Genomic DNA, 20913 nt, shown 5'->3' on the forward strand with positions numbered 1-20913 from the left:
TTAGACGACGGTTTCTAACCATCAGAGGAGTGCAATTCTGGAACAGCCTACCGAGGGAAACAGTGGGGGCGAAGGACCTCCATGACTTTAAGATTAAGCTGGATAAGTTAATGGAGGGGATGGTATGATAGGATAACGGGTTTAGTCAATAGGTCAATAACGTGCCACACTGGTAATTAGTACAAAGGGTCAATGTTGGGATATTGTTAGCCTTTTCCAGAGGGTCTGGCTGGAGAGTCTTGCCCGCATGCTCGGGGTTCAGCTGATCGCCATATTTGGGGTCGGGAAGGAATTTTCCTCCAGGGTAGATTGGCAGTGGCCCTGGAGGTTTTTCGCCTTCCTCCGAAGCATGGGGCAGGGGTCGCTTGCTGGTGGATTATCTGCTACTTGAAGTCTTTAAATCATGATTTGGAGCATTCAACAGCAGAGTCAAGGGAGAGAATTAGTTCAGGAGTGGGTGGATCGGCTTATGTGGCCTGCATCTTGCAGGAGGTCAGACTAGATGATCATAATGGTCCCTTCTGATCTTGAATTCTATGATTCTATGTTATGGCCCTAAACTCTTTGCTTACTTTTGCTAACTCTATAAACTCAAATGCCAAATGAACATTGGGAAGAATGGATGTCTTTGTAGATTTAGCTCCCTTTCCCCAACTCACTGGGGAGTGATACTCTGCAAGGCTCTGTCCACAAATACGTTATGCATGTGGATTGCCAAAATTAGACTGCTCACAATAGACAGTGCAATGTTCAGAATATGATTGTGCTGCCACTTGGTTCCACTGGGCTCCATTAGCTTGGCTTCCCTTTGGTGGGGCTTCAATAAGCCCATGGGCAAAACTAGGCACCTTGGGGTTGGCTTTGCCTTGATTGGTGAAAAACAAAAGTTGGGGAATTTCCCAAACACTCCTCACTTCAGGCACCAAAATGAGAACTTAATCATAGTAAATGGTGCAGCTCTATAGCCTCCCTCTCCTAGTAACTTGGCATGTGAGTTCACCCCTCTTTGAGATGAATGGGTACTTCACACCTCTCAAAACTATTGTTCCAGACTTTTTAATGTTTTTTTCATAACCATAATGGCTACAGACTTGCTTTCAAAAACAAAAACAAAAAACAAGCAAAACAAAAACCAAAATCTGAGCTTCTGAAGGACAAGTGCTGGTGCAGTAATGGTCATCTTTGCCATCATTCTTCATATCTGTAAGTTTCTCCATCAGTAGAGACTTAAGAAAAATGTTCTACTTCAGAGAATTCCACAAAGAACTGCCTTTTTTCAAAATGGCCACTATCTCTTATTATTCTCCATGACATAGAGGCCACAGCTTGTCCTTAGTAAAGATGGCCACTGCTTCTATTAACCTGCTCCTTCCAGTGTTCCTCCCCGCCCCCCCCCCCCACTCTTGACAGCATAGGGGGCCATCATCTTCCCTGAGGCAGCTTGACTTCACTCCCATTGTAAACAATGGAAGACTGGTCATTTTGAAAGAGGGCATTTTAACTAAGGGCCGTCTATAGCTTCAGTCTCATTGAGAATGCATTTTTGATATGTAATTTCCTAGGTTTTTCAAAAAGAGCAAACTGGGGAAAAAATGCCATCATGTGGCATCATATTGATGCCTACACAGGTCATCAGTAGGGTTGGAACTTTAGATCCACCTCATGGATCTCTGCCACTTGAGCTACTACAATAACTGATAGCAATAGTAGGTTGTCATATCTATGTGTTCCAGCAGTAGACACATTTTGCCAGTGAATTTCACAGATATCTACTGATGGCAGAGGAATGATGAGTCTTGGCAATCTTGGGTTCCATTCCATGCTCTGGAGGGGATTGTTCTCTAATGGGCATAGACTCTTCTGCCCATTTCCCCCAAACTTGACACCTTATGTCCTCTCCACACCTGGCTTCTCATCCCAGTCACAATCTCCTTGCTAATGCAGTACCAGCCATCACTCCTCAGGCTTCTCATCTCAGTCCCAGATTCCTTGCCCAGCCAGTCCCAGTTCCCCAGTCCCAGCTTCTCATTTGACTTGTCTTGCCTCTCCTCCATTCACTGGCTCCCAGTACCAGTCTATCTCCCCAAGCTCCTCATCCAATCCCGGTCTTCCCTCGCTGACTCCTTGTCCCAGTGCCTTTGCCCAGCCAGTCCCAGTTCTCCCCCTACATCCCACCTCGTTGGCAGATCTGGCTCTCCTCTCCCTGTTTCATTCATCCCTCCCCTGATGCAGGGCCAGCACAAGGATATTTTTTGCTCTAGGCAAAACTTCCACCTTGCGCCCTCCCTCTCCCCTCCCCCTGGAGCATCGCTTATTATAAACTTTCAAAAATGAATACTGGAGTGTAAAAAAAAACTTTGGTCACTGCTTTTCAGCGCCCCCAAACCTTGGTGCCTTAGGTGGCCACCTAGTTCACCTAGTGGTTACACTGGCCCTGCCCTGATGGCTTGTCCAGCCAGCCCCAGTATCCACCCTTCCTGCCAGCTCTTCATTCACTGTGTTCCCCTCCCTCAGCGGACTGGTGAGTTCTGTGAGTGCTCAGTGGAGCAGGGACTGAGCACTCTAGAGGGACGTTTGGAGAGCTCAGGGGTTGGCATGTACCTATTGCTTACCTGTACAGAGTGAGGCCTGTGGAGGCCTGGAAGGAAGTGCTTGTGTCGCCAAAGACAGGTGGTTTCAGGGAGCTGATCCACAGCAGGTACAGACAAGACTTCTTCACGCTAAAGGCAGGCGGTTGTGAGGTGCGTCACAACCCTGGGTGATCCTGGGAAGCATCACACTTCACTCAACCAACTGGCTCCTAGTCCCCATTTCCCTCGCTGGCTCCTAAGCCCAGTCTTCTTGCTCAATGAGTCCCAATCCCAGTCTCCTGGCCCAACCAGCCCCAACTTGCTCTTTCCCGCAGCTCCCAGACATCTTGCCCAGTTTCCCTGCTCCAACTCCCAGTCACAGTTTCTCTCCTGTCCCTTCCAGTCTCATTCTTGTCAGAGTCCTTGTCTCAGTCTAATCCTTTCCTTCCACCTCGTCTGACTTCTGTCCCCTCTGCATTTGAATCAGTCAGCATTCTCCTCTGTTCTGTTCAGGTTTATATACTGTTTTCATCACCTCCATGCTGCCTGTGTGCCAGCAACATTGAAAGCACAGGAGAGAGAGGCTCCTATGCTCTCAGTGCCAATGGCTGGCCTCACCATGGTCTGGAGCAGTAATTACAGTGAAAGACCTTCTTAGCCCCATAGCTCTGGACTGGAGCATGCTCTGTAGGACTGTGCATGTACAGTCCTGTCACACATTGGAGCGGTGAGGGGATGGTGCACGGGCACTTGTTTTGTGGGGATAGCATGTGCACAATTTGGTCAGCACTAGGAGCTGTGAGAATATTCAGAAACTTTAGCTACTAAAATCGAAGACTTGTCTATTGAGAATGTGCAAACTGCAATTTTTCAGAGGCTGATAACTTGGCCACATAATGCAGATTTTCACAAGGATGCACAAGGCACATCCCCGACACAAAGGCCAACCCTCCTGCCAAATGTCAAGCCCCTGCTCCAAATCATTTGGGCAATGGAGCTTTCCAAAGAAAGGGTCTCAAGAATTTAAGATGGGCAAAACGTATTTTTCCCTTGTTTCATTCTCAGAACCAAAGGTTTAAAAAAAAACATACTGAGGCAGACCCCCGGCATGGAAATTTTCAGCCCAAATAGTGGAATATTAGCAAGGTTATAAACAGCTGGAAACAGGGTCATATAATGAGAAGTGTCTGGTAACCTTAGTAACAGGTGGTGTTACCAGCTCCACATATCAATTTATTATATACAAAAGAATGTTTAAAGCAACCATTAAGGTGTTGAGAACACACACATATGCACGTAGGGAAGAGATTCAGTTAAGACCTTCATTTCTCTCTGTAATTTTACTCTCTAAGCTTACACTACGTGATTCTTGATTATGATGAAGCCTCACAACAGAGGGTGGTTTTACACTGCAGAGCTGTTTACAGTGGCACAACAGAGGGAAGTAAGAATTTAATAGTAGTCTTCATCCCGAATTTCCATCTGCTGATGGGATTAAATAAAGTCCTTGATGCTATTTTAACAAGCATTTCCTTTTTGTATTGAGGATTCTTTGAGGACATGGTATCTAATAAAATTCCATGGTCTGAGACAATTAGATTGGGAGAATGCAAATTAGTGTTTCCATGTTTTCTGGTCCATTGGCTGGGAGACAGTGGGAGGTGGTGCACACCCACACATGCGTCAGTAGAATTGAAATACACTGATGTCCCTTGCTTGACTGTGAGGATTTTGATGTGCTGCACTAGTGGAACGTGAATGCCATCTTGTGTGAGGGTGAGACGTCAGTTGCAATTTTGTTTTCCTGGTGTCAAGTTGCTTTTTTAGCAGAATCCAACCTGGAGCTTTCATTGTAAGTGCCTGATGATAATTACTTCTTCTTTCAAGGACCCACCCATGGATGGCGCTCTAAGAATTTATTACAGTGTGGTGATAAGAGCCCTTAGTTCTCACCCTACTGTGATAATAACTCTGAGCTCTCTTTACTTTGCTGTGCTCTTAGGTGCAGACTGCTCATATTAAGCTGTGTAAATAGTATCACGGCATATTATCCTTATAGCACAAAATATAATTGAACTCAATGGGGAAACTGCCCTATTCATTTCAGTGGGACTTTGCTTCACAGAAATAATTGGATCTGGCTACACTAGTTTCAGGAGCAGAAATAAACTTTCGTGATATAGCAAGTGAGGGTGCACTGTTGTGACAACAGCCATTGGAGGGTTTCACCTGGAGATTTTAGTTTTGTTTTTACCAAGAGAAGCTATTATGGAGCCCCAAATGACTAACAATACCACCATCAATGAGGTGTTTAAAACTGCTTTGCCTAGTGGGAACAAAAACACCTCTCTTTTGTTCCTACCTTGAAAATTAATTGCACAGTATTAGCACCACCAATGAGGTGTTTAGCTTCAGAAGTGCCTTCCCTGGTGAGAATGAAAGCATTGCCTCTCTCTTTCTTTTTTCTTCATCTTTTTTTTTTAATTAACAGCACATTATTTCTTTCTTTTCTCTTCTACGTACACTTCCTAAATCAACCTACACCTATGTGACGCTGTATGGAATTTGAGGGACACTTTGGGATATTATATGTACCAATATTGTAAAATTGCAATGAGTTATGCCAGATATGCCGTGTAAGGTATCTGCAAAAATGTTATAATTTGCCAGGTATGATAATCTTATTTCTGTGTTTGTACCACCTTTGTATTATAAGTTGTATGTATGGGATGTCTGTAGTTCCAAATATGTACTGTGCATCTGGATGACACCCCCTGACAGTTTGGCATCAGCATTGCCTAGCGGGCATGACTGTCCATCAAGGGACATCAGCTACACAACTGACCCATTGAGAGAAGGCAAGGGATACACCTTATGACTCAGCAAGGCATGCAGGGGCATGCCTAAGGCCAGAACTCTAAGGCTAGGTCTACACTGGGGAGGGGGGGGTGTCAACCTAAGATACACAACTTCAGCATAGCTGAAGTCGGCATACCTTAGGTTGATTTACCTGGCTGCCGCTCCCCCGTCGACTTTGCTTATGCCTCTCGCCACGGTGAAGTTCCGCAGTCGACGGCGGAGCAATCAGGGATCGATTTTATCGCGTCTACATTAGATGCGATAAATCGATTCCCGATAGATCGATCACTACCCGCCAATCCGGTGGGTACTGTAGACGTACCCTAAGGCTGCCAGGCCATGTACTGGGCAGCTTGTGTTTGGAACAAACACCGGCCGCGGCTGGGATTTAAAAGGCTATGGGCTCCCCGCCGCAGCGGGCAGCCCAGAGCCCTCTGAGTCCCGGCTGCAGCTGGGATTTAAAAGGCTATGGGCTCCCCGCGGCTGCTGGCAGCCCAGAGCCCTCTGATTCCCTGCCGCGGCTGGGATTTAAAGGGCTCTGGGCTCCCGCCACGGCTATTATCCCGATTGTAGGCCGCACCCCTAGTTTAAAGACTTAAATTAGGGGGGAAAAGTGCGGCCTATACTCGGGACAATACGGTAATAAACCTTTAGTTTTAGACACTAAAGGATTGGCTGGCAGCATGGTATTTTGGGTAAGATCCAAACCTATACTGACCTGGTAATGTGGCTGACCTTTTGGGGTCAGAAGAACATTTTGTATTATGTGAGCAGAGTTTTTTAAATAACTTCTCACTGTACTGGACCCATGTGCTGACTGGGAGCCAGAGAACTGGCATGCAATAAAGGGTGCTGGGTGATTTCTGTTTTGCTTCTTAATAACCAGTATGGGGGATCAGAAGCACAGTTTGTGACTGGTTGGGGAGTTTAACTTCAGCATTACCCACCACTCTTGGGAGTATCTGCTCTCCCTTTCATAGCCTGCCCCTGACCTTGGCATTTCCAGTGAGGGCTTCCCCAGGCACACTAGGTCATAAGCTATATAAGGCCCAAGTCATCATTGCCCTTCAGCCACTTTGCACCAAAGAAAAGGCTATGCTCAGTACTCAATTTGTGCCAGGGCTTCCTAGGGCTGAGCCCCGGCACCTCTAGGCTTGACAGTTCATAGCCCTGGCACCTCTGGGCTTGCCGCATGAGTTATGACAATAAAAAAATTGCTTGAGCCTGTAGAACTGATAAATGAAATTGTTTTTAATTGTTCACTTTATTAATGTAACTTCTGTTCACCATTCACTACACTTGTCTATATTGTAACTAACTTCTGTTCACCATACTCTATCAAAGAAACTGAGGAACCAGCTGATCAGCCTCCTATACAGCAAACAGGAAAACATCAAAAAAGAGCTCTCCAACCTGGAGACTCTCATTAATAACCAAACTTCCATACAAACGGACTTCACTAAAATAAGACAGGAGATCTACATCACTCACTTCACCTCTCTACAAAGGAAAAAGGACTGTAAGCTGTCTAAACTCCTACCTGCCACATGGGGCCACAACCGTGGTACCCCTAACCCACCCAGCAATATCGTCAATCTATCCAACCACACACTCAGCCCAGAAGAAACGTCCGTCCTATCTCGGGGACTCTCTCTGCCCTGCCATCCCCACCAACATGATACAGTTCTGCGGCGATCTGGAAGCCTACTTTCGCCGTCTCCGACTCAAGGAATACTTTCAGGACAACACTGAACAGCGCACTGATACACAGTTACCCTCCCACCAACAGCACAAAAAGAAGAACTCCACATGGACTCCTCCTGAGGGTCGAAATGACAGTCTGGACCTATACATTGAATGCTTCCGCCGACGTGCACAGGCAGAAATCGTGGAAAAACAACATCGCTTGCCTCATAACCTAAGTCGTGCAGAACGCAAAGCCATCCACAGCCTCAGAAACCATCCTGACATTATAATCAAAGAGGCTGATAAAGGAGGTGCTGTTGTCATCATGAACAGGTCTGACTACCAAAAGGAGGCCGCCAGACAACTCTCCAACACCAAATTCTACAGGCCACTTCCCTCAGATCCCACTGAGGAATACACTAAGAAACTGCACCATCTACTCAGGACACTCCCTACACTAACACCGGAACAAATCAACATACCCTTAGAGCCCCGACCAGGGCTATTCTATCTACTGCCCAAAATCCACAAACCTGGAAATCCTGGACGCCCCATCATCTCGGGCATTGGAACTCTCACTGAAGGACTGTCTGGATATGTGGACTCTCTACTCAGACCCTATGCCACCAGCACTCCCAGCTATCTCCGTGACACCACTGATTTCCTGAGGAAACTACAATGCATTGGTGACCTTCCAGAAAACACCATCCTGGCCACCATGGATGTAGAGGCTCTCTACACAAACATCCCACACGCTGATGGAATACAAGCTGTCAGGAACAGTATCCCTGATGATGCCACAGCACAACTGGTTGCTGAGCTCTGTGCCTTTATCCTCACACACAACTACTTCAAATTTGATGACAATATATATCTCCAGATCAGTGGCACCGCTATGGGCACCCGCATGGCCCCACAATATGCCAATATTTTTATGGCTGACCTGGAACAATGCTTCCTCAGCTCCCATCCACTCACACCCCTTCTCTACCTACGCTACATTGATGACATCTTCATCATCTGGACCCATGGGAAGGAGACTCTGGAAAAATTCCACCACGATTTCAACAGCTTCCACCCCACCATCAACCTCAGCCAACAGGACTCCACTGGCCATCACATACAGTCCCCAGCTAAAACCCCTCCTGCGCATCATCAGAGATCTACAACCCATCCTGGACAATGATCCCACACTTTCATAGGCCTTGGGTGGCAGGCCAGTCCTCGCCCACAGACAACCTGCCAACCTGAAGCATATTCTCACCAATAACTGCACACCGCACCATAGTAACTCTATCTCAGGAACCAATCCATGCAACAAACCTCGATGCCAACTCTGCCCACATATCTACACCAGCGACACCATCACAGGACCTAACCAGATCAGCCACACCATCACCGGTTCATTCACCTGCACGTCCACCAATGTAATATATGCCATCATATGCCAGCAATGCCCCTCTGCTATGTACATCGGCCAAACTGGACAGTCTCTAAGGAAAAGGATAAATGGACACAAATCAGATATTAGGAATGGCAATATACAAAAACCTGTAGGAGAACACTTCAACCTCCCTGGCCACACAATAGCAGATCTTAAGGTGGCCATCCTGCAGCAAAAAAACTTCAGGACCAGACTTCAAAGAGAAACTGCTGAGCTCCAGTTCATCTGCAAATTTGACACTATCAGCGCAGGATTAAACAAAGACTGTGAATGGCTTGCCAACTACAGAACCAGTTTCTCCTCCCTTGGTTTTCACTCAACTGCTAGAACAGGGCCTCATCCTCCCTGATTGAACTAACCTCGTTATCTCTAGCTTGCTTCTTGCTTGCATATATAAACCTGCCCCTGGAAATTTCCACTACTTGCATCCGAAGAAGTGGGTATTCACCCACGAAAGCTCATGCTGCAAAATGTCAGTTAGTCTATAAGGTGCCACAGGATTCTTTGCTGCTTTTACAGATCCAGACTAACACGGCTACCCCTCTGATACTATTCTGTTCACTGTTTGCCATATCGTAATTCAAACCCCATTTTAAAACGCTCACTCCATTTTGTAAAAGCTTCCTCCAACCTTCATTTTTGCAAACTCTGCTGTAATCTTATTAGTTTAGTTTAGATATGTGGATGAGGCATGTATGGATGATGGAATCAACCTCCAGCCCCAGCCTGTCCTGATGAAATAGAGTTCAAACACCAACCGCTGAAGATACAGACAAGAGCCCTAACAAAGTAAGAAGAGTCCACCCTAAAAAGAAAAGGTACAATAGAAGGAAGATCAAAGCCAGGTCTGAGGCTGAAAGTCACGCCTGCAACTGAGGGGTGATCAGTCACCAAACCCAGAGGCAGCATGACACAGCAAGACCTATAGACTCTGGATTCAAACTAAAGCCTACAAAAAGGATGGGTGAGATGGAAGACTTTGAAGGGTAACATTCTGCTGCCAATATGGAAGGGCATCGGTGCATGCCCAACAGAGACCCAGCTCGTCCTTGTGCCTGGCTTTCCTGGCCAGTTAACCGCCACAAGCTACAAACCCAAGCTGCAAAATCAAGCCACGAACACAAGCTATTTCAGGACTGGTAACTATGCAGCAGCTGCAGAACATCTGATGGATGTGTGTGAAGGTGTGTGTATAGGTATTAGGTATAATGTGTGTGTATAAGGATTAAGATATTAATTATTGGTTATAAATCAAATTGCTATCATAATAAATGTGGCATCTTTGCCTTGCCCCCTGAAAAGATCCTGTGTAGTTTTGTCTGTATAACAAGCCCTGGCACAACTTTCATTACAAATTAAGTACTGGCTATGCTGGTGCGAAGAGACCAGCTAGATGCAAAGCCCTTCCCCAGTGACAATTACCAGCACTGGGGGCCTCTACACTCAATCAATATGAGCCTTCAGCACAGTAGATATTCCTGGAGCATGTCAGAGGTGCAAGAGGCAGTCCTGTGCTCTACCTCTTTCCTAGCTGTCACAATGTCTTTGGGGGCCAAGCCAGTCAGTGTGCACTCAGACAAAATGGCCAGTAGCTCCAGAATTGGGGAAATACAAGCTGTCTCCCACCAGTTTAGGCATCAATCTAGTACCAGGGAATGGATGAATTCCCCAAAATACAGAGTAACGAAGAAGGGATTATAAAGCCATATCTACACTACAAACTTTGATCAATGCACATTACATTAGTGTAGAGCCACCAAAGTTTGTATATCACTCCTGTGCATACGTACTTGGCTGCTTGCATCAGCGTTGAGCATGCTCACCAAGAGTGTAGTGTTGATGTGAAATGTGGTACACAATGGGTAGGTATCCCAGTGTGTCGCACGCTGCCATCTGGAGTTATGCCTTTTGGAACTTTTTTGCAATTTGTTATAGGATAAAAATGACTCACCCAGGGATCTTAGGACCTAAGATCCAAGTTCCCAGCATGAAACTTTCTCTGTGCCATAATAGCATCCATATCTCATAATTTTTGCACTTTTTTTTTAAACCCACAAACCCACACAGCAGTTTTCAGTCTCCATCATCTCTGACAGAAGAATGGAGCCTGCAAAGATCTGCAATATTCTCATGAACATTGCAAACACAGGATGCACATTTCTCCTGTGTTTGGAGACCCATGGGAAGTACTGCAACAACAGGAGACACAACAATTTCTTGGAGGACAGTTGGCTGAGGGACACAGCAAAAAACAATTCAAGATTGTTAGTGGCATTAACAAAGCCGCTACAGATAGTGGAATGCCACTTCTGGGCCCAAAAAACAAGTATTGACTGGTGGAATTTCATCATAATGCAGGTTTGGGATGATGAGCAGTGTGTGCAGAACTTTCAGACATGAAAGACCATGAATCTATGTGCCCAGCTTGTCCCAACCTTCCTGTGCAGAGACACCAGAATAAGAGCTGCATTGACTGTGGAGAAACAAATGGTGATTGGAAGCTTGCAATGCCAGACTGCTACCAGTCAATGGGGAATCATTTTTGGTTTGAAAAATCCACAGTGGGGACCACTGCCATATAAGTGTGGAAGGCCATTAATCATATCCTGTTACACACGGCTGAGACTACAGGCAATTGCAGGACATAGTGGATGGATCTGCAGCATTGGGATTTCCAAACTCTGGTGGGGAGATAAGCAGCATGCACGTGAATATTTTGGCACTAGCCTACTTGCCACAGACTTCATCAACAGAAAGGGCTACTTTTCTATGTTTATGCAAACATTGGTGGATCACTGGGGACACTTCATCAGCATCAGTGTGGCTGGTCAGGGAAGGTGCATGAGGCTCACATCTTTAAGAACACAGGACTGTTCAGAAAGCTGCAAGTAGGGACATTCTTTCTTTCCCGACCGGTGGATTACCATCAGCAATGTTGAAATGCCAATTGTGATACTAGGGGACCCAACCTACCCCCTGCTCTCCAGGCTCATGAAACTGAACACTGGTCACCTCCACAGTATGAAGGACAGATTCAACTAGCTGTTCAGCAGATGCAGAATGACTGAATATGCTTTTGGTAGATTGAAGGGACCCTAGTGGTGTCTAATCATTAGATTGAATCTCAGTGAGAAAATTATCCCTGTTTATAGCTACCTACTGTGTCCTGCATAATATCTGTGAGGCAAAGGGGAAAAAGCTGCTCCCAGGGCAGAGGTGGAGCTGCTGTCTGCTGACCTTGAAAAGCCAGACAAAAGGCCCATTACAAGAGCTAAGCATGGAGCTATGCCATTGAGGGAAGCTTTGAAAAAGCATTTAAACGGTCAGCCACAGTAGCATTCTGTGCTGGACTGTTCTCTGGGCCTGGAGCTTTGGTGCTGCTAGGAATGTGTAGTGCTTGCTATACCTTTATAAATAGCACTGTGTGTTTTTCTGAAGCTGAGTTGTATGGTGCTTGCTGTACATTTGCAAGTACTGTGTGGCATGAGTACTGCTATTCATTCTGCAACATGTGTTGTGAACTAATAAAGATAGTTATAGTCTCCAAAAACAGAAAATTATTGAGTGGCAAAACCAAGGCAGAAAACCAATGTGAAAGACCGGCACTGCAATACAATCTTTTAGCATAGATTAACAGAATGTAACGTTAAATTTAGGAAGGCAGCAAACATTTCTGTCCATTTCAGTGCACAAATGTAGTGTGTTGCAGCTACACATACACCAACCATGGTTCTAAGATTGTGAAGCTGTGGGCTTGCCTGCTCTTTCCTTCTCCATGCCATCAGCCATACTAGCCCTCCAACAAGCCATTTATTTGCAGTCCAATGCAGCACTGCCTTGAAGGATCTCACTAAACATGTTCTCCCTAGTTCTCTTCTTTCTTTTCCTCATTAGTGTCAGGCAGTTTGTAAATGTGGAAGCAGCATCCCTCCAAGCCGCAACAGCAGCAGCTGTTGATATAAACAGACTGATGTATCATTGGATTTACAGTCACAACACAAAGGGAAAGATACATTTCAAAACTCCCTTTCCTTATTCCCATAGCTTTTATAAGACATGTTTATTGATACTTCAGCTTTGGAGTGCCTCTGCACAGCACTGCTCTCCATCCCCAGCCATGGTGAATATGGCCCACCAAGGCAAGTGGTGGGGGGTGGTGATGGAAGAATTTTGATGTCATGAAACAATAAAACTTCAGTCCCTATTCCATGGGTATGAGTACAGGGCAATGGCACTGGATATTGGCACTACCTTCCACAGGCAATGGTGGCTGTAGTTGCCATCTCACTTCTGAGGGCTGCAAAGGCACAGAAAGCACAGCTGCTACTGGCATCTGGAAAATTGAGGGCAAGGCGGGGGTGGGGGAGAAGAGTTGTAATAAGGGTTGTGAAGTGCACAGAAACAGCAGGAGACAAACTCATAGTCTCCTAACTCCCAAGCCAGTGTATCTTCCTCTAAACTAAAAAATACTTTATGAGGGATCACTCCATGTCCATGTCTGAGAGGAGTCTGTGTACAGGTTTTTGTATATTGCCATTCCTAATATCTGATTTGTGGCCATTTGGAGAACACTTCAGTCTCCCTGGACACACAATAGCAGATTTAAAGGTAGCAATCCTGCAGCAAAAAAACTTCAGGACCAGACTTCAAAGAGAAATTGCAGAGCTTCAGTTCACCTAAAAATTTGACACCAACACCATCAGCTCAGGATTAAACAAAGACTGTGAATGGCTAGCCAACTACAAAAGCAGTTTCTCCTCCATTGGTGTTCACGCTTCAACTGCTAGAAGAGGGCCTCATCTTCCCTGATTGAACTAACCTCGTTATCTCCAGACTGATTCTTGCCTGCATATTTACACCTGCCTCTGAAAATTTCCACTACATGCATCCGACGAAGTGGGTATTCACCCATGAAAGCTCATGCTCCAAAACGTCCGTTAGTCCATAAGGTGCCACAGGACTCTTTGCTGCTTTCACGAGACTATAGTATTCTATAATATTGCAACTTTTTTTTAAGGAAGGTGCTCCTGCAATTGCTTTGCCCCAGGCCCCCTGAATTCTCTGGGCAGCCCTGTTCCCAGTTTACTTCCTCGGGGGTCTCACAAGGGGTCTCGTGTGGTCGCGGTGCCAGGGCAGGGACCATGCAATGGGGCGGGCAAATCCCGACTCCTGGAAAACCTTCCCGCGCTGAAGCAGACGCTGCCCCTCCAGCCGGGTATCTTGGGCACAGAGCCTGGACAGCGCCCCCGGTGACGTCATAATCACTCACGGAACGGGACGGACGTTCCTATTTATGAGGGCGGAGCAGGCGGCCGCCTCCCTAAGCGCTCCCGGCGGGAGGGCCCGAGAGAGACGCCAGACACCAGTTCGAACCGCACAGCACGCTGGGAAGGCGGCTGGCTGCTGCGGCTCGGTTTCTCCCGCCGAGGGGAGAGGGCTGCCGCACCGGTAGTGAGGTCATAATGGACAGACGGAAGGAAACGGCGAATCGGCTGCATCCGTTGTTCTTGGCTCCGAGAACGGTCCCCGCGCGCCCGCTGCAGCGGCTCGAGGCGGGAGGGAGTCAGGGCTCGCCGGTGGTCGGGCTCGCGACGCGCGTGCAGGCGGGAAGCCGCTGCCGTAGCGGCCTCAGCCCGGGGCGAGGCGGGCAGGCGCCGCGGGGCCGAGCCGCGAACATGGCGGAGGCCGCGGCCTCGGAGCCGCTGGGCCGGAGCCGGCAGGAGGCGGCCTGGGTGGAGACGCTGCGCGGGGACTGCGAGCCCGAGCACCACTGGCGGCACCGCCGCGAGTTCCTGCTGCGCAACGCGGGGGGCTCGCCGGCCGGGGACAGCGGGGCCCTGCAGCGCCTCGTCTCTCTCTCCATGGTGTGGGCCAACCACGTCTTCCTCGGCTGCCGGTGAGAGGGGTGGGGTGGGCGGTGGCGGAGGGGCACTGGCCAGGGTTGGGGTGCCCCGTTTGCGGGCTGCCGGGCGCGCGTTTCGCTTGGAGACGTGCTGAGCTCGCTCCCGTTGTCTCCCCTGCCCAGGTACCCGCTGTCAGTGATGGAAAAGGTGCTGGAAATGGCTGAAGGCATCAAAGTGACCGATGCGCCCGCCCACACTCCGAGAGATGAACTGGTTGCCAAGGTGAAGAAAAGAGGCATATCAAGTAGCAATGGTTAGCAGATCAATAGCTGTGACAATTCCTAGGAGTCTAGAAAACGATTTTCAAATGTTGAGAACTTGCCTTTGCCCATCTTTAATAATCGGTGAAATAGCCAGGATTTAAAACCTCCCAGGATAATAGTTTTATGTCAGTGTTAACTCTCATTTGTCAGTCTCAGTGTTAAACTTTAAACATGAGAGTACAGTATCTTGCTATTTTAAGCAATAGTGTTGCTGTTTGACTGCATCAAATGCTTCTGAATTACTAAGTTAAAAGTATTCTTTAAATAGGTTTGTCAACCTTTTGCAGGTATTTGTGCTCTGACCTTTCACCCCATTATATTATGCTCACAGTGGGCTTTTCTAATAGTAATAATGACCAATGTGAAGCATATCCAACTTTATACTCGTATTGGCTGTAAATTTGTCTAGTTTTAAATAAATTCTCAAAAGAAAACAGTGCTTTGAAGAGCTTTAGTAAACAAAATAGGTGTCAAATCAAAACCTTCCATTTGAACCCTGGATCTATGTTTGTATCATAGCACCCAGTTTAGCATATCTCTCTGAGACTGAAATGCCTTGGAATTTCAAGGTAACATTTGGAATCAGATTTCAAACTCTTGAGTTTGTGGGTGTTTAAACCAGTGGTTCTCAACCTTTCCAAACTAGTGTACCCCTTTCAGGAGTCTGATTTGTCTTGCATATTCCAAGCTTCACCTCACTTAAAAATACTTGCTTACAAAATCGGACATAAAAATACAAAAGTGTCACAGCACACTTACTGAAAAATTACTTACTTTCTCATTTTGTCCGTATGAAATTTAGAATGTATTGACTTTTTTAGTGCTTTTTATGTAGCCGGTTATAAAACTAGGCAAATATCTAGATGAGTTTATGTACCCCTGTAAGACCTCTGCCCGGGGTACACATACCCTTAGTTGAGAACCACTGGTTTAAACTAATCAGTTTTAGGGCCAAGAGAGATTTTTGTTTGGACTAATCTCTCTAGAAACTTTAAATCAATTGCCAGTAGACAGGGAGCTATACATTATAGTTATGGAAGTAAGGACATAACTCTATTTGTGTTTTTTAGAAGGGGTAGAGGAACCTTGCAAGAAACGAGCTGTTGACAAAAGCAGAGATTCTAAGGATGTTGGAAATGATGCTAAGTTGACAAAGACAGAAGTTTCCAAGGAGACAGAGAGCATGTTGCCAAAGAAAGAGGAAAAAGATGTGGGAAAAGATTCAGAGCATTCACTGTCATCCTCTATCTCAAACCAAGAAAAGAGCGCAGTGCCAGGAACGGGAACAGAAACAAAAGCAGCTAATTATGAAACAACTACCAAGCAAAATTCAACTGCAGCACCTGCTTCATCTGGAACTGAGTCAAAAATGAATTATCATTCAAGTATGGAAACCAAACATGAAAAGAAGAGTACATTGCCCGGTGCTGTGGCGGTGGCTACCAAAAGCAGCTCCCAGGCCAGCGCTCCGCCAGCGGCGGCCGCTACCAAAAGCAGCTCCCAGGCCAGCACTCCGCCAGCGGCGGCCGCTACCAAGAGCAACTCCCCAGCCAGTGCTCCAGCAGCTACCAAGAGCAGCTCCCAGGCCAGCGCTCCGGCGGCAGTGGCTACCAAGAGCAGCTCCCCAGCCAGTGCTCCGGCGGCAGCAGCTATCAAGAGCAGCTCCCCGGCCAGTGCTCCAGCAGCTACCAAATGCAGCTCCCAGGCCAGCGCTCTGGCGGTGGCGGCTACCAAGAGCAGCTCCCAGGCCAGCGCTCCGGCGGCTACCAAGAGCAGCTCCCAGGCCAGCGCTCCGGCGGCTACCAAGAGCGGCTCCCAGGCCAGCGCTCCGGCAGCGGCAGCGGCTACCAAGAGCGGCTCCCAGGCCAGTGCTGCGGCGGCCACCAAGAGCGGCTCCCAGGCCAGCGCTCCGGCGGCGGCGGCGGCCACCAAGAGCGGCTCCCAGGCCAGCGCTCCGGCGGCGGCGGCTGCCACCAAGAGCGGCTCCCAGGCCAGCGCTCCGGCGGCGGCGGCCACCAAGAGCGGCTCCCAGGCCAGCGCTCCGGCGGCGGCGGCCACCAAGAGCGGCTCCCAGGCCAGCGCTCCGGCGGCGGCCACCAAGCCCGGCTCCCCGGCCAGCGCTCCGGCGGCGGCCACCAAGAGCGGCTCCCAGGCCAGCGCTCCAGCGGCGGCGGCGGCCACCAAGAGCGGCTCCCAGGCCAGCGCTCCGCCGGCGGCCACCAAGAGCGGCTCCCAGGCCAGCGCTCCGCCGGCGGCCACCAAGAGCGGCTCCCAGGCCAGCGCTCCGCCGGCGCCCACCAAGAGCGGCTCCCAGGCCAGCGCTCCGCCGGCGGCCACCAAGAGCGGCTCCCAGGCCAGCGCTCCGCCGGCGGCCACCAAGAGCGGCTCCCAGGCCAGCGCTCCGCCGGCGGCCACCAAGAGCGGCTCCCAGGCCAGCGCTCCGCCGGCGGCCACCAAGAGCGGCTCCCCGGCCTGCGCTCCGCCGGCGGCCACCAAGAGCGGCTCCCAGGCCAGCGCTCCGCCGGCGGCGGCCACCAAGAGCGGCTCCCAGGCCAGCGCTCCGGCGGCGGCGGCCACCAAGAGCGGCTCCCAGGCCAGCGCTCCGCCGGCGGCGGCCACCAAGAGCGGCTCCCAGGCCAGCGCTCCGCCGGCGGCGGCCACCAAGAGCGGCTCCCAGGCCAGCGCTCTGCCGGCGGCGGCCACCAAGAGCGGCTCCCAGGCCAGCGCTCCGCCGGCGGCGGCCACCAAGAGCGGCTCCCAGGCCAGCGCTCCGCCGGCGGCGGCGGCCACCAAGAGCGGCTCCCAGGCCAGCGCTCCGCCGGCGGCGGCCACCAAGAGCGGCTCCCAGGCCAGCGCTCTGCCGGCGGCGGCGGCCACCAAGAGCGGCTCCCAGGCCAGCGCTCTGCCGGCGGCGGCGGCGGCCACCAAGAGCGGCTCCCAGGCCAGCGCTCTGCCGGCGGCTACCAAGAGCGGCTCCCAGGCCAGCGCTCTGCCGGCGGCGGCGGCTACCAAGAGCGGCTCCCAGGCCAGCGCTCTGCCGGCGGCGGCGGCTACCAAGAGCGGCTCCCAGGCCAGCGCTCTGCCGGCGGCGGCGGCTACCAAGAGCGGCTCCCAGGCCAGCGCTCTGCCGGCGGCGACGGCGGCTACCAAAAGCTGCTCCTTGGCCAGCGCTCTACTGGTGGCTTCCAAAAGCAGTTCCCAGACCAGCGCTCCACCGGTGGCTTCCAAAAGCAGCTCCCAGTCTAGTGCAAGTCCTGCTAAAGTGTCATGGAAGCCATTAACAAGTGAAGATGCAAAAGAAAGACAGCCTTTTTTCAATAGACTGTACAAATCTGTGGCCTGGAAGTTGGTTGCTGTTGGAGGTTTTAGTCCCAATGTGAATCATGCAGAACTTCTAAACTCATCCATTCAGTCTGTGAAAGCCACTTTAGATGTAACTTTTGTTCCACTGAAGGAACTTGCAGACTTACCTCAAAATAAAAGCTCTCATGAAAATATAGTTTGTGAACTGAGGTGCAAGTCTGTTTATTTGGGTACTGGCTGTGGAAAAAGTAAGGAAAATGCCAAAGCTATAGCTTCAAGGGAAGCTTTGAAATTATTTCTAAAGAAGAAAGTTATTGTAAAGATATGTAAAAGAAAGTACAAAGGACGTGAAATTGAAGATTTGGTACTTCTTGATGAAGAATCAAAACCCTCAAATTTACCCCCAGCTTTAAGAAATCCTCAAGAGATCCTGTAGGACACATAAGAACTGAGGGTTACTTTTGTACTCTGAAAATGTAGGCTTCCAGATATTTTGTATTTCTCAGTTTTGCAGAACAATTACATTATTGTTCCTTTCACACGGTAGCAATTATAAATAACTTCTTATAGATCACAAGAAGTGTGCATTTAAAGGTATGCCTTAATATAGCGCACACTAGCGTGCTGTTTTATTTGCTAAATAGTCTACCTAAGTCTTCTATTTTTAATTAAAAGATTAAGGTACAATTTGATTAAAGTCTAATAATTTTGTAATTCTTAGGATTTGGTGGTAGTGTGCTCAGTTGTCTACCATGTCTTTTTAGCTGCATAGGAATGTATAAAGGGACCATAGTACTTGAATGGTTGAAAGTTGTTAAATTTCAAGGAAAAGGTTGTCTGTTTGAAATTTGTTACCCATAATGTTCACTATTCTTGTTGAAAAGAGAGAAAATAGTTGGCTGACTATTTTTATGAAAAGTTGTAACATTTTAAAGTTAATCCTAAAATAATATGTGATCCTGTTTAACATTATTACAATAGTAAATTGTCAGTAAATAATGATCAGGGTGATTTCAACCACCAAAACTCTTTAAGCAAATTAAACTTTTGAAATATCATTTACACTTTGTTTTTCAGATAAACATGGATTTCTATATAAGCATATTTTATGACCGCTACTATTAAAAATAATAAACTTCTGGGATATCCTCACTTTTAATATTTTGTTTTAGCTATTAAATGTTTTGAAAACTCACCATTTTGATAAATGTTAGTTACATCTTCTTTGGAAAAAAAATCTTAGACATTAAACTGGGTCAGAAGCATCTGTGAAAATGATCAACAGAGCAGTATTTTTTTTATATATAAAAAGAAAAATGTATACTGGCTTCAGTGTGGATGGGTTTCAAGATGTAGTTACTGGTGGTTCTTATTGTTTTATTAAGATGCACAAGAGATAGTAATGTAAAACTAGAATAACAATATTTTCCAATAAATAATGGAATGTATACTATTCCCACTCTATCATCAATTAAATGTGGGGGCAGAGGAAATGCAGGTGCTTCTGTTGTGTTGAGTGTCTTCTGAAATGAGTTTACACATATTTTGAGCCTTATTTTACTCTGTTTACACACTCAGTACTCACACTGATATCAGGAAGTTTCATACAGAGATCAAGGGAAACCATGGCCCTTTAGGTGCAGCAGTCTGGAAAGAATTATAAATGGAGTGTATAAAACACTGGATAATAAAAGTAATGGCTGAGAGCATGTTGTTCATAGTGTTTTTTCATTGCTGTGAAAGGAGTTTCTCAAATTTAAAATAGTGGTAGTTAGGCACTTTTTCTATGTAAAAATGATGCTATCTTACTCAACAGATCTGCTCTATACTATCAATATCAAATTCTACAACTGGTAGCACTGTAGAACTAATAAAAGTTGAGGAATAGTTTACATGGTTCTCTTCAGTCCTGTGAATTGACAAAACTACTTTCTAATTCCTGAATCTCTGATGGTATCATAGAAGGCAGAATACAGCTTGATGAGTTTGCTGCACCAACAGCTGGAAAAAAAAATTCATCAGATTAAATTTGATAGGTAATAAAATGTATTTTATAGATGGTGTAATAGTTAGGGTACCAGCTTAGGCTACTGGAGACTGGGTTCATTTTCCTGCTCTGCCACATGCTTGGTGTGTGACCTTGGACAAAGTAGATTTCCAAATACCTTTGAAGATCTGGACCTTAGTCTCTGTCTCAGTTTCCCATTTGTAAAATGGAGATAACAGTACTTCCCTACCTCAGAGGGTTGTGAGGGAGGATAAATACGGTAAAGAGTGTGAGGCCCTCAGATTCTGTTGTAACATCTTAAAAGTACCTAAGCTCTAGGCTCTTGATTGCAATACATTAAAGTGATGATTCTATAGCTATTTTGCATAATTAACTCATTGGTGGTAAGGTATGTAGCTTTTGATTTCAGTGAGAGTTCTGTGTGCAGTGCAGCTGAAGAAGTGGTCCCAACAAACAAGTGCTTGAATTAAGTATTAACCAAAGATACAATTTCACTCTACTTTTTAAGGGGTGGTGGGGTCAGTCAGAATTTCTCCGAACTCATCGTGGAAGGAAATGATGTTTACTGAACTCATCACAGCACTGAGTCTGAAAGCTGTATTTCAATTCCTGGCTGTTTTGATGCCTTTGTGAACTCCAGGTCCCCCAGTTTCCTGATCTGCAACAGGTTATAAGGGTATTGAGCCTTAATTGTTAAGCCCTGTTCAATTCTTAAATAAAAACATACAGGACATGAATGATTAATATAAACAATTCTATAACCATAGAGTGTATAAAATAGGTGGAGGATCACAAAAGTAAAGACCTGTGACTTGTGTGCAGAAATGCAGGAAAGAATATAGTGGGTTAGTTAACATGCTTTAAAATAAACTAAATC

The 20913-nt window shown here is 47.4% G+C and overlaps 2 protein-coding genes across 2 annotated transcripts; both read left to right on the forward strand.

The window, feature by feature from the left end:
• Positions 1-13836: 13836 nt before the first annotated feature.
• LOC123371914 (CDKN2A-interacting protein-like) lies at positions 13837-15938 on the forward strand. The gene is made up of 3 exons (XM_045019791.1): positions 13837-14455; positions 14585-14684; positions 15796-15938. Exons 1-3 carry the CDS (start codon positions 14022-14024, stop codon positions 15802-15804), a joined length of 543 nt encoding a protein of 180 aa, XP_044875726.1. The 5' UTR covers positions 13837-14021; the 3' UTR covers positions 15805-15938.
• Positions 15909-19734, forward strand: LOC123371777 (CDKN2A-interacting protein-like). The gene has a single exon (XM_045019654.1). The coding sequence runs from the start codon at positions 15909-15911 to the stop codon at positions 18462-18464; it is 2556 nt and encodes an 851-aa protein (XP_044875589.1). The 3' UTR covers positions 18465-19734.
• Positions 19735-20913: the final 1179 nt, after the last annotated feature.

The sequence above is a fragment of the Mauremys mutica genome, chromosome 5, assembly GCF_020497125.1.
Source record: "Mauremys mutica isolate MM-2020 ecotype Southern chromosome 5, ASM2049712v1, whole genome shotgun sequence".
Lineage (NCBI taxonomy): Eukaryota > Metazoa > Chordata > Testudines > Geoemydidae > Mauremys > Mauremys mutica.

What these genes read in the sequence shown, in the direction of transcription:
- LOC123371914 (XM_045019791.1), top strand. Translation starts at nt 14,022, where the DNA reads ATGGACAGACGGAAGGAAACGGCGAATCGGCTGCATCCGTTGTTCTTG. An exon ending in CACGTCTTCCTCGGCTGCCG is followed by an intron (nt 14,456 to 14,584) that starts GTGAGAGGGGTG and finishes TCCCCTGCCCAG; the next exon opens with GTACCCGCTGTCAGTGATGG.
- LOC123371777 (XM_045019654.1), top strand. Translation starts at nt 15,909, where the DNA reads ATGTTGCCAAAGAAAGAGGAAAAAGATGTGGGAAAAGATTCAGAGCAT.